Consider the following 18093-nt stretch of genomic DNA (forward strand, 5'->3'; position numbering starts at 1 on the left):
TGGGTTTGCCTGCTCCTGGTTGCTAAAGTAGGCTACACAGTGACAATGCACTTTTGGTTCTAGAGGCAGAACACCGCGTCAATATTCTAGGAAAGGAACATTTGAAACTGAACCTGTTGTCAATGTTGATTTATTGATCACGAGGTGGTTCTTCGAGTCACGGTTTTGGGATAGTTTTATCTTTACAATAAAGCATGGCAATATGATCCGATATAAGGAAAGGAATCTGTCGTAAATAATTGCGCAATGGACACGAATTATGCTGTGCACAGTGTTACATCTCTGTTTGGTTAAATTTGTTGATCATTGCCTGGGTTCAGATCCCCACAGCGCGAATCAATTGTGTGAGTAGCCTTTTTTTCTCCCGGATCCTCAGTTGTGTTGCTCTCCTCATTTACCTCTTTGTCTTATCGACGACTCAACATAGCACATTGTGAATCAAATGGAAATAACTTCGAGCGATGTCTTCTATTTCTGAGCTGTATTTCTGGATTCCACACAGTCAATTGATTATGTGCGAATGGGGGGATGGTTCGTTGTTAAAAATAGCCTGCCACTTGAGGATGAGGCGCCGAAATGAACAGGTTGCTGCTTACTGAAACTTACTGGGAGCAAATGCGAAAAGATGCTTCACCCTCATCTTACCTCTCGTGGATCTGTTCACTTCTCTTTAAATCTTCCAGGAATGCATGATACACAACCTGAAAATACCGCATCAAACATTTATAGATTCACAACGAAAATAACCGATCATTCATTTGCCACATGTGTTTCATTGAATTCGTTATAAAAACGTTGACTCTTGGATAAGAAGAGAAAAGAGGAATCTAGCAGCTGCTTGTTGATGGCACTACGCGCCGGGAGGACTTGGTTTGGGCAGGTTTTGCGCAGAGTTTCTAGGCTGCAGGGCTCGTGGTCCCGGCGATCGAGCAGTCTCCTGTGTCTCTCTGCGAACCCGGAGCAGGATCTGGGGACCTGTTACAGGGATCACACACATAGCAGTCTCCACTACTGCTCCTCCGTCCAGCGCACCCACCGTCACCAACACGCGCCAGTCTGTCCCTCCTCTTCCAGCCGCTGCCAACGCTTTCCCGATTGCTGCGCAGCCTTCCCGGGGGATACGAGGGGACATGAGCCCCTCACTCGCCGGTTCCTGGTGGTCATGAAGCGGCAGAACGTGCGGACCTTGTCCCTGATCATCTGCACGTTCACGTACCTGCTGGTCGGGGCCGCGGTGTTCGATGCCCTGGAGTCAGATTTCGAGATGCGGGAGAAAGAACAGCTGGAGGCAGAGGAGAAGCGTCTCCAAGGGAAATATAACATTAGCGAGGACGACTACCGCAAACTGGAGACCATCATTATGGAGGCCGAGCCCCACAGGGCTGGGGTTCAGTGGAAATTTGCTGGATCTTTTTACTTTGCCATCACAGTCATCACCACCATAGGTGAGTCTGCAGTCTACACTCCATGGAGGTTTAATTGCGTAACAGCATTACGCACAACCACTGTGTCAAGATAATGCTAGTTATGCGGTGATATACAGTCTATAGCCTAATCACAGTCAGGGTCGTGGTGGTGGGTGGAGAAAAGGCTCCATTTTAAATAGCTACATAACTTATAACCACTATACAGCACAAGGAATTAAAGTCAACACAGCATTGTGCAGACAAGTGTTTCACTAAACTTAGTCCAGCAACATGTAGTCAGTCTATACCCACTACCCGCTATTAACCCTTAAAACCTGTTCATTATGCAACATATATTGTTTTAGAAAAGTAGGTCAAATGTCGTTTTAGCTAAATAACTCTGGTATGTTAACAGGCGAAACAGAATGATGATGCAATAACAGTAAAATGCCACCTGTGCATGGCAATATTTCTGCACATCAACTTTATAGATAATAAAAACATATTTACTACCATCAGTAGCATCAAAATAATGCATCTGCATAGATAAACGGACCATTTCCGTTATACATTTCAGCAGATAATCAATTTAATCAGAAAGGATAAGTAGCCTACACAAAAAATTGACCTATAGGTTACTGTATGCAATCATTCCCTCGAGTACCACATTGCACCATCAGCCTATCACGCCACTGAGATAGGTTAGAACACATTTTTGGAAACCAAATAATGACAGGCCTACATGTCTAATAATTTAAACTGCACGACTGTTGCTACATCTGCACTACCCCTGTAGAAGACAGGTTTGAGTCCTTTACATTTCCGTCATGATTTAATGACAGATCATGCAAGTGGTAGGTTACAAGATGTTGTGATTGATAAAGCGTCAACACAAAAAAAACTGTGGAGGCATCAATACGTTGACATTCACACTAAAAATTCGATATTAAACTGATTATGGCATTAGTCATGTTAACACCTTACTCTGCTTATTTTAATAGTCGGTGTAAGCACACACCGATAACACACCTGGTTTTCTGAGCAATCTTTCTACGCATGTGCAAGTGGATAGTTTTCACATACAAACTTTACATGTCCGAACTCAGAATCAAATAGTCTTCACAAAAATAATGGTCACTGTGGTAGAACGTTTATTTTGATTGGCGATTTTCTGCATTTCCCATCAGCCTGATTTCAGATGTGTCCATGTAAACATATTATTAGGGAAGTCGTTCTTCTTGCAAAGCATGTAAACGTATTAAAGTACTATTATATTAACCAGGCTATCTACAACAATCGCATTATTGTGTGAACGTAACTTTATCTGAAGTTCATTCTGTCAGTTGTTGCTGCAGCTTGAACATGAGCTGAGCTGCTGAAAGGACAGATCCTCGAGCTCCTGCAGGCTGCGCTGCCTACAGCCACGTCATGAGGGAGGATCTACAGATGGCCATGTACGAGCTGCCTGAATAAAACGCAGATAACCCTTTCTCAGCCAAATGATCAGGTCCTTCCTTTTCCTCCAACGAATTTTAGCCTGATGTCACTATATCCAATTTGATAGAAGATAACAGATGTATATGCTCTAGGATATAGGTAAGGCCTACAAGTTTAGCACATAGCGAGCAGGCCTTTCTAATCGACCTGGAAGGATATTGACCTCATCCAGTCAGTAGAGGATGCCTGGTTATTCTTTAAAAGTGCTTTCCTCACCATCTTAAATAAGCATGCCCCATTCAAAAAATTTAGAACCAGGAACAGATATAGCCCTTGGTTCACTCCAGACCTGACTGTCCTTGACCAGCACAGAAACATCCTGTTTTTACTGCATTAGCATCGAATAGCCCCTGCGATATGCAACTTTTCAGGGAAGTTAGGAACCAATATACACAGGCAGTTAGGAAAGCAAAGGCTAGCTTTTTCAAACAGAAATTTGCATCCTGTAGCACAAACTCCCAAAAGTTCTGGGACACTGTAAAGTCCATGGAGAATAAGAGCACCTCCTCCTCCCAGCTGCCCACTGCACTGAGGCTAGGAAACACTGTCACCACCGATAAATCCACGATAATTAAGAATTTCAATAAGCATTTTTCTACAGCTGGCCATGCTTTCCACCTGGCTACCCCTACCCCGGTCAACAGCCCTGCACCACCCACAGCAACTTGCCAAAGCCTCCCCATTTCTTCTTCACCCAAATCCAGATAGCTGATGTTCTGAAAGAGCGGCAAAATCTGGGCCCCTACAAATCACCCGGGCTAGACAATCTGGACCCTCTCTTTCTAAAATGATCTGCCAAAATTGTTGTAACCCCTATTACTAGCCTGTTCAACCTCTCTTTCGTATCGTCTGAGATCCCCAAAGATTGGAAAGCTGCCGCGGTCATCCCCCTCTTCAAAGGGGGAGACACTCTAGACCCAAACTGATACAGACCTATATCTATCCTACCCTGCCTTTCAAAGGTCTTCGAAAGCCAAGATAACAAACAGATCACCGACCATTTCGAATCCCACCGTACCTTCTCCTCTATGCAATCTGGTTTCAGAACTGGTCATGGGTGCACCTCAGCCATGCTCAAGGTCCTAAACGATATCATAACCGCCATCGATAAGAGACAATACTGTGCAGCTGTATTCATCAACCTGGCCAAGGCTTTCGACTCTGTCAATCACCACATTCTTATCGGCAGACTCAACAGCCTTGGTTTCTCAAATGACTGCCTCGCCTGGTTCACCAACTACTTCTCAGATAGAGTTCAGTGTGTCAAATCGGTGGGCCTGTTGTCCGGACCTTTGGCAGTCTCTATGGGGGTGCCACAGGGTTCAATTCTCGGGCCGACTCTCTTCTCTGTATACATCAATGATGTCGCTCTTGCTGCTGGTGATTCTCTGATCCACCTCTACGCAGACGACACCATTCTGTATACTTCTGGCTCTTCTTTGGACACTGTGTTAACTTCTCATGGCTGCAGGGGCAGTATTGAGTAGCTTGGATGAAAGGTGCACAGAGGTGCCCAGAGTAAACGGCCTGCTCCTCAGCCATAGTTGCTAATATTTGCATATTATTATTAGTATTGGATAGAAAACACTCTGAAGTTTCTAAAACTGTTTGAATTATGTCTGTGAGTATAACAGAACTCATATGGCAGGCAAAAACCTGAGAAGTTCCACTTCCTGTTTGGATTTTTTCTGAGGGTGGCAGATTTTCAAACAAGCTCTGATTGAAATTTTCCAGCAAGATATTGATGAATTTTCACTTCCTACGGCTTCCACTAGATGTCAACAGTCAATAGAACTTTGTCTGATGACTCTAATGTGAAGGGGGGCCGAAGGAGACAGGAATTAGTCACCACTGCAATGAGCTGACCATGCTTTGACCACGCACGTTCACGTGATAGGCAGCTCCGTTCCATCGCTCAACTGAAGTCAATCTAATTCTCCGGTTGGAACGTTATTCAAGATGTATGTTAACAACATTCTAAAGATTGGTTCAGTACATCGTTTGACATGTTTTTACTGACTGTTATGGAACTTTTGGACATTTCGTCATGTTATAGTGGACGCGCTTTGTGACTTTGGAATTGTTTACCAAACGTGCTAACCAAAGTAGCTAATTGGACATAAATAACGGACATTATCGAACAAATCAAGCATTTATTGTGGACCTGGGATTCCTAGGACTGCATTCTGATGAAGTTCATCAAAGGTAAGGAAACATTTATCATGTATTTTCTGGTTTCTGTTGAGTCCAACATGGCGGCTAATTTGGCTATTGTTCTGAGCGCCGTCTCAGATTATTGCATGGTTTGCTTTTTCCGTAAAGTTTTTTTGAAATCTGACACAGTGGTTGCATTAAGGAGAGGTATATGTATAATTCCATGTGTATAACTTGTATTATCATCTACATTTATGATGAGTATTTCTGTTGAAACGATGTGGCTATGCAAAATCACTTGATGTTTTTGGAACTAGTGAATGTAACACGCCAATGTAAACTCAGATTTTTTTATATAAATATGAACTTTATCAAACAAAACATGCATGTATTGTGTAACATGAAGTCCTATGAGTGTCATCTGATGGAGATCATCAAAGGTTAGTGATTCATTTTATCTCTATTTATGCTTTTTGTGACTGCTATATTTCGCTGGGAAAATGGCTGTGCTTATTGTGGTTTGGTGGTGACCTAACATAATCGTTTGTAGTGCTTTCGCTGAAAAGCATATTTGAAATCGGACACTTTGGTGGGATTAACAACAAGATTACCTTTAAAATCATATAAGACACATGTATGTTTGAGGAATTTTAATTATGAGATTTCTGTTGTTTGAATTTGGTGCCCTGCACTTTCACTGGCTGTTGTCATATCGATCCCGTTAGCGGGATTGCAGCCATAAGAAGTGTTAACTAACCTCTAGACGAGCTTCAATGCCATACAACTCCCCTTCCGTGGCCTCCAACTGCTCTTAAACACAAGTAAAACTAAATGCATGCTCTTCAACAGATCGCTGCACACACCAGACCGCCCGTACAGCATCACTACTCTGGACGGTTCTGACTTAGAATATGTGGACAACTACAAATACCTAGGTGTCTGGTTACACTGTAAACTCTCCTTCCAGACTCACATTAAGCATCTCCAATCCAAAATTGAATCTAGAATCGGCTTTCTATTTTGCAACAAAGCATCCTTCACTCATGCTGGCAACATATCCTCGTAAAACTGACTATCCTACCGATCCTTGACTTCGGCGATGCCATTTACAAAATAGTCTCCAACACTCTACTCAGCAAATTGTCTGCAGTCTATCAAAGTGCCATCCGTTTTGTCACCAAAGCCCCATATACTACCCACCACTGCGACCTGTATGCTCTCGTTGGCTGGCCCTCGCTTCATATTTGCCGCCAAACCCATTTGCTCCAGGTCATCTACAGTGGGGAGAACAAGTATTTGATACACTGCCGATTTTGCAGGTTTTCCTACTTACAAAGCATGTAGAGGTCTGTAGTTTTTATCATAGGTACACTTCAACTGTGAGAGACGGAATCTAAAACAAAAATCCAGAAAATCACATTGTATGATTTTTAAATAATTCATTTGCATTTTATTGCATGACATAAGTATTTGAACACCTACCAACCAGTAAGAATTCCGGCTCTCACAGACCTGTTAGTTTTTCTTTAAGAAGCCCTCCTGTTCTCCACTCATTACCTGTATTAACTGCACCTGTTTGAACTCGTTACCTGTATAAAAGACACCTGTCCACACACTCAATCAAACAGACTCCAACCTCTCCACAATGTCCAAGACCAGAGAGCCGTGTAAGGACATCAGGGATAAAATTGTAGACCTGCACAAGGCTGGGATGGGCTACAGGACAATAGGCAAGCAGCTTGTTGAGAAGGCAACAACTGTTGGCGCAATTATTAGAAAATGGAAGAAGTTCAAGATGACGGTCAATCACCCTCGGTCTGGGGCTCCATGCAAGATCTCACCTCGTGGGGCATCAATGATCATGAGGAAGGTGAGGGATCAGCCCAGAACTACACGGCAGGACCTGGTCAATGACCTGAAGAGAGCTGGGACCACAGTCTCAAAGAAAACCATTAGTAACACACTACGCCGTCATGGATTAAAATCCTGCAGCGTACGCAAGGTCCCCCTGCTCAAGCCAGCGCATGTCCAGGCCCGTCTGAAGTTTGCCAATGACCATCTGGATGATCCAGAGGAGGAATGGGAGAAGGTCATGTGGTCTGATGAGACAAAAATAGAGCTTTTTGGTCTAAAGTCCACTCGCGTGTTTGGAGGAAGAAGAAGGATGAGTACAACCCCAAGAACACCATCCCAACCGTGAAGCATGGAGGTGGAAACATCATTCTTTGGGGATGCTTTTCTGCAAAGGGGACAGGACGACTGCACCGTATTGAGGGGAGGATGGATGGGGCCATGTATCGCGAGATCTTGGCCAACAACCTCCTTCCCTCAGTAAGAGCATTGAAGATGGGTCGTGGCTGGGTCTTCCAGCATGACAACAACCCGAAACACACAGCCAGGGCAACTAAGGAGTGGCTCTGTAAGAAGCATCTCAAGGTCCTGGAGTGGCCTAGCCAGTCTCCAGACCTGAACCCAATAGAAAATCTTTGGAGGGAGCTGAAAGTCCGTATTGCCCAGCGACAGCCCCGAAACCTGAAGGATCTGGAGAAGGTCTGTATGGAGGAGTGGGCCAAAATCCCTGCTGCAGTGTGTGCAAACCTGGTCAAGAACTACAGGAAACGTATGATCTCTGTAATTGCAAACAAAGGTTTCTGTACCAAATATTAAGTTCTGCTTTTCTGATGTATCAAATACTTATGTCATGCAATAAAATGCAAATTAATTACTTAAAAATCATAAAATGTGATTTTCTGGATTTTTGTTTTAGATTCCATCTCTCACAGTTGAAGTGTACCTATGATAAAAATTACAGACCTCTACATGCTTTGTAAGTAGGAAAACCTGCAAAATCGGCAGTGTTTCAAATACTTGTTCTCCCCACTGTATAAGTCTTTGATAGGTAAAGCCCCGCCTTATCTCAGCTCACTGGACACCATAGCAGCACCCACCCGTAGCACGTGCTCCAGCAGGTATATTTCACTGGTCACCCCCAAAGCCAATTACTCATTTGGCCGCCGTTCCTTCCAGTTCTCTGCTGCCAATGACTGGAACAAACTGCAAAAATCACTGAAGCTGGAGACTCATATCTCCCTCCCTAACTTTAAGCACTAGCTGTCAGAACAGCTCACAGATCACTGCACCTGTACATAGCCCATCTGTAAATAGCCCATCCAACTACCTCATCCCAATACTGTTATTTATTTTATTTATTTTGCTCCTTTGCACCCAAGTATCTACTTGCACATTCATCTCCTGCACATCTATCACTCCATTGTTTAATTGCCATATTGTAATTATTTCGCCACTATGGCTTATTTATCGCCTTACCTCCCTTATCCTACCTAATTTGCACACACTGTATATAGACCTTCTTCTATTGCATTTTTGACTGTATATTTATTGATTCCATGTGTAACTCTGTGTTGTTGTTTGTGACGCATGGCTTTGCTTTATCTTGGCCAGGTCGCAGTTGTAAATGACAACTTGTTCTCAACTAGCCTACCTGGTTAAATAAAGGTGAAATAAAGAAAATAAAACAAAACATATTCAGAGTAGTCTGGTTCCTTTAATGTACAGATTTGCATGGCCTATATTTACCTTAGGGCCTATAATGAACATGTTTGTTAATTGATTGAAGTGGTATTGCCAACCTTAAAGTGAAAGGTTTAGCCTCCTTTGATCTTTGCCACAATATGGACATCTCTTTAAGCAGCTCTCATCCCCAAAACAATGGATTTTAAGGTGAATCAGCATTTCTATTAAACAAGACAAACTCATAATGGTTTTTGTAGGGCCAAGAAAAGACAGACAGTAGATTAGATAGCATTGTTTCTACACTGAGGGTAGGCCTACATTTTAACCTATTTTAATTTATTTTATTTGTTTACATTTATTTAAAGCAGTAACTCCCCTCAATGTATACTGATCATTTAATGATTCTAGGACCAAGAAAATATTTTCTAAATTGTTTCTGAAGTTTCATAATTGTATTTTCGTTAATGGGAAAATATGGTCATTTTTTCAAATTCCTGAAAAGTTTCTGTTTTGGAGAGAAGAGGTTTTCATCAGACAGAAATCAATATCAATAATTATTTTCCCCCAAACAATATTTGATTAAACTGTATCAAAGATCAGAGCAGGTGGGCTTTAGGCCTACATTAGGGAAAAGGGATACCTAGTCAGTCGCGCAACTGAATGCATTCAACTGAAATGTGTCTTCTGCATTTAACCCAACCCCTCTGAAGCATAGAGGTGCGGGGGGACACCATCTACGTTATGGACACCATCTACATATTATATTATTCAACACGGGCACTTAACGGTGCAAAGGAAACTAATGCACTAAGCACGTCTTCAGATAAGCCTAGCAAAACTTATTAACTGGCTACTGGAGAGTGTAAATTCAGGTAGTACCCTTCCATTGTATTTTATAAGTTACAGCAGCTAAAGAACATTCAGATGAATGGGCTTTAGAGTTGTATCTACATGTAGAATGAGCTGGTTAGATCTATTTGAATGTGAAACGATCCCTTTAGAGTTTGGCCATATTTCCATTGTTGAATGTAAACCACAGGAAATTGGTGGCACCTTAATTGGTGAGGACGGGCTCCTGGTAATGGCTGGAGTGGAATAGGTGGAATGTTATCTTATTTACATGTGTTTGATGGCACTCAAGGACATTCAGAGACTTGTCCCGAAGCCACTGCTTCGTTGTCTTGGCTGTGTGCTTAGGGTCGCTGTCCTGTTGGACGGTGAACCTTCACCTCAGTCTGAGGTCCTGAGCTCTCTGGAGCAGGCTTTCATCAAGAACCTCTCTGTACTTTGCTCTGTTAATCTTTCCCTCAATCCTGCGTGTCTTCCAGTCCCTGCCGCTGAAAAACATCCCCACAGCATGATGCTGCCACCACCATGCTTCACCGTAGGGATGGTGCCAGGTTTCCTCCAGACGTGACGCTTGGCATTCAGGCCAAAGAGTTCAATCTTGGTTACATCAGACCAGAGAATCTTGTTTCTCATGATCTGAGAGTGCTTTAGGTGCCTTTTGGCAAACTCCAAGCGTGCCATGTGCCTTATTCATTTTCTCCCCAATTTCGATCTTGTCTCATTGCTGCAACTCCCCAACGGGCTCGGGAGAGGCGACCGTGCTCCTTAACACCCGCCAGCTTAACCCGGAAGCCAGCTTCACCAATGTGTCGAAGGAAACACCGTTCAACTGCCGACCGGGGTCAGCTTGCAGGCACCTGGCCCGCCAGAAGGAGTTGCTAGGGCGCGATGAGCAAAGTAAAGCCCCTCCGGCCAAACCCTACCCTAAGCCGGACGACGCTGAGCCAATTGTGCGCTGTCCTATTGGACTTGTGGCACAGCCCGGGAATGAACCCTGGTCTGTAGTAATGCCTCTAGCACTGCGATGCTGTGCCTTAGTCTGCTGCGCCACTCGGGAGGCCTGTCATGTGCGTTTTACTGAGGAGTGGCTTCCGCCTGGCCACTCTGACATAAAGGTCTGATTGGTGGAGTGCTGCAGAGAAGGTTATCCTTCTGGAAGGTTATCCCATCTCCGCAGAGGAACTCTGGAGCTCTGTCGGAGTGACCATCGGGTTCTTGGTCACCTCCCTGACCAAAGCCCTTCTCCCCCGATTGCTTAGTTTGGCCGGGCGACCAACTCTAGGAAGAGTCTTGGTGCTTCCAAACTTCTTCCATTGATGAATGATGGAGGCCACTGTGTTTTTGGGGACCTTCAATGCTGCAGAGATGTTTTGCCTCGACACAATCCTGTCTTGAAGCTCTACGGACAATTCCTTGGACCTCATGGCTTTGTTTTTGCTCTGACATGCACTGTCATCTGTGGGACCTTATATAGGCAAGTGTGTGCCTTTCCAAATCATGTTCAATCAATTTAATTTACCACAGGTGGACTCCAGTCAAGTTCTAGAAACATCAAGGAGGATCAATGGAAACAGGATGCACGTGAGCTCTATTTCGAGTCTCATAGCAAAGGGTCTGAGTACTTATGTAAATAAGAAGAAATTTGTTAAATTCAAAAAAACGGTTTTCGCCTAATCATTATGGGTTAATGTGTGTAGATTGATTGGGAACATTTTTCGATCAATTTTAGAATAAGGCTGTAACGTAACAAATTATGCAAAAGGAAAGGGTTCTGAATTCTTTCAGATTGCATTGTAAATACACAATGAGTAACGATAACATGGCTACATACATGGGGTACCAGCACCGAGTCGATGTGCAGGGGTACAAGGTAATTTAGGTGCCTGGTATAGAGGTCCTGGATAGCATGGAGCTCGGCCCTAGTTATGTACTGTGCCGTACGCACAAACCTCTGTAGCACCTTGCGGTCGGATGCCAAGCAGTTGCCATACCAAGCGGTGATGCAGCCAGTCATGATGCTCTCAATGCAGCTGCCAAATCTTTCCAGCCTCCTGAGGGGGAAGAGGCGTTGTCGTGCCCTCTTCACGACTGCGTTGGTGTGTGTGGACCATGATAATTCCTTAGTGATGTGGACATGTGAAACATGGGACACATTTAGAACCTAAATGTCAGTGTTTAAAACTTAACCATTACCTATTTAGATTTGCCAGTAAGCATTCTCATCTTAAACACAGGCGTTTAGAATGCAAGACTAAACATGACAGTCAGCTGTTTCCAGTCAGTTTCCAACCAGGAGAACACCTATATCTCCTTAGTGTTCAGATTTTAAACACTAGTGTTTACTTTCCCATCGTGGAACACATTTAGTCATTAGAAATTGATGTGACTTTCCCTGTCTTTAATTCAGATGAGGGTTAGGAACGTCTGTCCCTTACCTACGTTTCAGCACAACTGAACAGGACATTTGATTCAAGATATCTTGGTGTTGTTGTTACTCGACCATGTTGACTTAATTTCCGTTAACTCTCTCAGAGTGAGAATATCTGGGAAGGGCCTCATCATATTTCCCAGCATGATTTTTTTGCAGGTAGATTTTTAGAAAAAGTTTCTTTGAATATCTGTTTCCTCATGCACATTGACTGATGAATTGATCTTATACTATACAGAGACAAATAACTTATATTGTTCTAAACTAATCCAATCGGTAAGGGGTTGGATTTATTGCACCTGCTACTGAGATGGTTGTTCCAGTTTAGATGGTTTAGGTAGTCTTGTTCGTTAAGTCCTTCACCATAGCAGTCACTCGGTGCAGCTTGTGGTTGATAAAATATTCTAATTGTTGGGTGTCCTCCCTCAAATCACTTCACAAACCAACGTATTGTGACTGGCACGTCTGATGTGGCCCATGAGCCAGGATTTTCAGACCACAATGTTGAGGATAACTAGGCCATCACTAAAGGCCTTATGAAATGTATAATACAGTATGTGGTTAGAAAAGGTTTACTTTTAATTGAAACACATTCACTTAGGCAGTCACTTTGTGAAGGCTTCAGGGATATCATTGAACGCAGCAATCTATTTCACTAACAAACACGGTCATGGGTGGGTCTCGCTCACATTCACTTGAAAGGCATGCTTGGAAATACGCAAACAACTTTAACCCTGTTAAAACAACATCCCCAGTTTTAGTGTTGAATAAACGTGTTCATGTGTTTAAAAAGTGTTACAGCGTATAAACATGTTCTGGTGTTTACAATCGAAACATTGTGACACGTTTTCATTGGAACTCTAAATACATTGGCGCGTTTAAAAAGTGTTACAGAAAAGTGTTTACTTATGTGTTCAGATCTTAAACACTTGGTTTTATCTAGATAGGTATGGAAACTCAAATTATATACAAGTGTTATTACATTGTAATGATTCTGTACGAGATACGTTCCATGAATAAAGAGTTCATATGGATGTAAGCCACAACGTAGCAGTTTTGACTAACTATTTGATTTTCCATAAAAACATTCTAGCCATCTGTTACATCACGTTCCAGGTCCAGTGAAACCTGTTCAAAGACACGCAACACAGCCTGCTGTACAGAGGCTAGAGAAAGCAGCTCCACTTGCTGATTCATTACAGATTATGTCATAACCCATGAGCCTTTCACAAAGTATGTTGTCGTACAATCCAGGAGAAATAGAAAATATTCCTGGGCTGCATTCCAAATGTGGAGGCGTGGTAAAATGAAGGTAACATAGCCTACAAATACCTACAAGCACGCATGTATTCACACACACACACACGGACAGACAGACAGACAGACAGACAGACAGACAGACAGACAGACAGACAGACAGACAGACAGACAGACAGACAGACAGACAGACAGACAGACAGACAGACATCACCTATGGCCTAGGTAATGATAATGATTATACATAGGTCATGGTGACAATAATGCTGTAATGCATTTGGAGTAAAGCTGAAACAAATAACATTTAGTAAACCCTAGACCTTTAACGAGGTCCGGACGGCCACACTGATTTAAAATATATATTTCCTCGCGGCACATTTGTGGCCTGCTGGAGGTCATTTTGCAGGGCTCTGGCAGTGCTCCTCCTTGCACAAAGGCGGAGGTAGCGGTCCTGCTGCTGGGTTGTTGCCCTCCTACGGCCTCCTCCACATCTCCTGATGTACTGGCCTGTCTCCTGGTAGCGCCTCCATGCTCTGGACACTACGCTGACAGACACAGCAAACCTTCTTGCCACAGCTCGCATTGATTTGCCATCCTGGATGAGCTGCACTACCTGAGCCACTTGTGTGAGTTGTAGACTCCGTCTCATGCTACCACTAGAGTGAAAGCACCGCCAGCATTCAAAAGTGACCAAAACATCAGCCAGGAAGCATAGGAACTGAGAAGTGGTCTGTGGTCACCACCTGCAGAACAACTCCTTTATTGGGGGTGTCTTGCTAATTGCCTATAATTTCCACCTTTTGTCTATTCCATTTGCACAACAGCATGTGAAATTTATTGTCAATCAGTGTTGCTTCCTAAGTGGACAGTTTGATTTCACAGAAGTGTGATTGACTTGGAGTTACATTGTGTTGTTTAATTGTTCCCTTTATTTTTTTGAGCAGTGTATATATATATTTTTTTACACGATCCAGCCGTTGACCTGATTGGACCCCCTCATGGGCTCCAGTGTCTCAGTGCAGACTGAGACATCCCATAGGGAAGTGAATGATAGGAGGAGCAGTGAGCCTCTCATGATAACAGAGAAGTCAACAGTATGAACACAATTTCCTTTTCTTAAAAAAAATGGAATTTGATAAAGGACCAGGGCCACTACAGGGAGAGTGCATGTATAACCTATAGATATAGTATTGTACACTGTGTTTTATAAGTGGGTCAGCCCATGGCTATGCATGGCTGTAGAGTGTATTGATGGCTTGCCTTATAATGAGTTTACCTGACCTGGCTCATACTCAGCCCATGGCTCATGCATTTCTGGTTTCCACAGATGGAGAAGGGGTTAGGAGCTAGTTATGTTTGAATAATATGAACATGTTAAAAATATTATCCAATGAATCAAAATCTTGCTATAGCCTATCTACATAAGCTGGATAGTTATGGAAATGATATCGTAGTTATTACATTATAATTACACTGTAAGAGACACGTTCCATATGATTAAAGAGTTTATGTTGCCACAGCGTAGCAGTTTTGACTAACCATTTTTTCCCCCATCAAAACATTCCGCAGGAGGATGAGTCACTTGACTTGACACTAACGGCTTGCCATGTGAGGGGTACACGTTACGAACGGTACACGTTATGTACACAAGGCTGATAATACTGTATCCATAGGCTGATAATATTGGATGTAGTTGTTAGTGCTAGCTGGATAGACAGACATCAGAAGGGCAGAATGAACCTTGGGAACCTCTCAGGGTGCCTGTGTGTGTGTGTGTGTGTGTGTGTGTGTGTGTGTGTGTGTGTGTGTGTGTGTGTGTGTGTGTGTGTGTGTGTGTGATGTGTTTGTGTGTGTGTGTGCACTGTAAAAACAATAGTTTAAAATAAATATTATTAAGTACCTGATTCCACAGCCTTTTTTTTTGTTTACTCAACTTTTCGGTCAAAGTGTTACCTGAATTTAACATTTTTAGTCGGCCCAAATTTAGCTCCAACATGAGGAAACGTAGACAAAAATTAAGTAAACTTTAGAAAAATTGTTTTCTCAATTCAAATAGAAATGATTATTTTTGGCGTTTTACCAAAAAGGAGGCTGTTTCAAACACAGTGCTTTTAACATACAACGTATTCAACATACATGATTACATTCATGTTTATTAATACATGAATTAGTATTCAACATGTCGTCTCCTGGGATTTGAACTCACAACCTCTGGGTTCACAGCATTTCAATCTTCCTGCTACACAACTATGTCTGTGTCAATAACTGATTTCAATGGTATTGCTACACTTTGCACTTCAAAGTAAACCTCTGCTATGTTAAAAGTACACTCAAGAAAAACTATTTTATTTATCATAGTGATTAAGGAGTAACATTAAAACAAAGAAATATGCCCCACCAACATTAGACAACTATACAGAAAAACCTCAAATTGATTAAATAAGTAAATCAAATCAATGATGAGAGAATAGTCAGATGAACTGGTATTTGACACAGACATGGTGGTGTAGCAGGAAGTTAAGAGTGTCATGAAACAAGAGGTTGTGAGTTCAAATCCCAGGTGAGGACATGTTGAATAATAATTACTGTATAAATGAACATGTACAATGTGTGTCAAACATTGTATGTTACAATCTGTTTGTGTAACTAGATACAGTACACAGCCTTTTTTTTAGTTAAGATACCAAAAATAAAAATTGGGGTTGAATGAACATATACAGTAAGACGAATTGAGAAAATAAATTATTTTAAGTGGACAGAATTGTTTCCTACATTTTCTCAAGTTGGAACCAACTAAAAATGTTACGTTCAGGAAACACTTTGACCGTATATTTGAGTAAACAAAAAAAAGGCTGTGGAACCAGTTACTTAATTATAATGAGTTGAAACAACTAGATTTGTGGGTGTTTTTGTAACTGTGCCTGCACAGCATATGTGAACAAAGAAAGTCGATATCCACAAGTCTGGACACAGAACTGTCATAATGATTTTGAGAAGTCATACAAGAGAGAACAACTACAGACTCCAGTAAACATTTTGGCTGTGCTTGTTGTGTGTAAAAAGAAACCAAAACTGTAGAATTATTTCCTGAATTTGACTATAGTGAGATTTTCAAATCAAATCATCGTCATCATCATCATCATCATCACCATGGCCACCAACACTGCCAACTGCTTGTAATCTATAAGTAGCGTGTGATCGTCCTGATTTAGGAGGGGAGATGAGCACATGCGCGAACAGCTGTAGCGACGTGGCTGTTGCCGTGGAGACACTGCATGACATGTCGTGGTGGTAATTCTGTTCTGTTTGCAGTTCTAACTCACGTTTCCACTGTGTCCAGATTGGCCCGGGGGTTGGTTCCTCTCATTTCTCTGACTAATTGCTCGGAAAGTGAAGACGTTTCTTGACTCTGTGCATCAGTGTGTAAAGACAATAGGGAATAGAGATATGCATCTGTTGGCCACAGATACTGTACATTAAAAAAAGGTAGGGGAGTAGATCAGAAAACCAGTCAGTATCTGGTGTGACCACCACTTGCTTCATGCAGCGCGACATCTCCTTCACATAGAGTTGATCAGGCTGTTGATTGTGGCCTGTGGAATGTGGTCCCACTCCTCTTCAATGACTGTGAGAAGTTGCTGGATATTGGTGGGAACTGGAACACGCTGTCGTACACATCGATCCAGAGCATGCTCAATGGGGTACTTGTCTGGTGAGTATGCAGGCAATGGAAGAACTGGGACATTTTCAGCTTCCAGGAATTGTGTACAAAACATGGGTGCTGTGCATTATCATGCTGAAACATGAGGTGACGGCGGCGGATGAAGGGCACGACAATGGATCTCAGGATCTCATCACATTCGAATTGCCATTGATAAAATGCAATTGTGTTCGTTGTCCGTAGCTTATGCCTGCCCATGGGGCAATCCATGGGGCAATCTGTTCACAACATTGACATCAGCAAACTGCTCGCCCACACAACACCATACAAGTGGTCTGCGGTTGTGAGGCCAGCTGGACGGGCTGCTAAATTCTCTAAAACGACGTTGGAGGTCACTTATGGTAGAGTAATGAACATTCAATTATCTGGCAACAGCTCTGGTAGACATTCCTGCAGTCAGCATGAAAATTGCACACTCCTTCAAAACTTGAGACATCGGTGGCTTTGCATTGTGTGACAAAACGGCACATTTTAGAGTGGCCTTTTATTGTCCCCAGCACAAAGTGCACCTGTGGAATGATCATGCTGTTTAATCAGCTTCTTGATATGCCACACGTCTCAGGTAGATGGATTTCTGGGATCTTTTATTTCAGCTCATTAAACATGGGACCAACACTTTACATGTTGTGTTTATATTTTTGTTCAGTGTAGTTTACCTGAGACCTAAGGCCTTGCCTTAGCTGCACAAGATAAGCGTTTAGTTCTACAGGCTAACACAGTCTTGTGGTGTGCAAGAGACACGGATTTGAAAAATCCTATGTCTTGCAGAAACTCAATGTTGGGGTCTGACTCGCTGAGTGTTATGTACAGAGACAGAGACAGAGACAGTACAGTGATGGATCAAGCACAGGTTACTACAGAGGCTGTGATGTAACATGTTATTATAGGCTTTGTCCCAAATGACACTATTCTCTAGTTACTGCACTACTTCCACCAGGGCCAATATGGATCCTGTGGTGGGAAAACCGTTGTAGAGCTTTTCTCTGTAGTGATTTCTGTCCTTTGATTAAATCATGCATTTGAATTGGTTTCATGAGTAATGGGGTAACTGGTGAAACATGACAGACACAGACCGTTAGTCACAAAGCACTCTCTTCTTCAAAAGGCATGGTACAAAATGTATTAGTGTTACAGACATTTTACATTTAATTCACTGAAATACATAGCAACAAAATGGCGCTGCTAAATCAACTTTCAAAAAGCTGTTTCTATCTTACTGGAATACAGCTAAATGTGAAAATGGTGTA

The 18093-nt window shown here is 42.5% G+C and overlaps 1 protein-coding gene across 1 annotated transcript in view; it reads left to right on the forward strand.

Annotated features, from left to right (window-relative positions):
• The first annotated feature begins 1162 nt into the window (after positions 1-1162).
• The window catches only part of LOC120021980 (potassium channel subfamily K member 9-like), a 51421-nt gene continuing 34490 nt past the window's right edge, over positions 1163-18093 (forward strand). Inside the window, exon 1 of the mRNA XM_038965784.1 lies at positions 1163-1445. Coding sequence (XP_038821712.1) covers positions 1163-1445 — 283 coding nt within the window. The remainder of the gene's footprint in view (positions 1446-18093) is intronic.

This window comes from Salvelinus namaycush, chromosome 27, assembly GCF_016432855.1.
Source record: "Salvelinus namaycush isolate Seneca chromosome 27, SaNama_1.0, whole genome shotgun sequence".
NCBI lineage: Eukaryota > Metazoa > Chordata > Actinopteri > Salmoniformes > Salmonidae > Salvelinus > Salvelinus namaycush.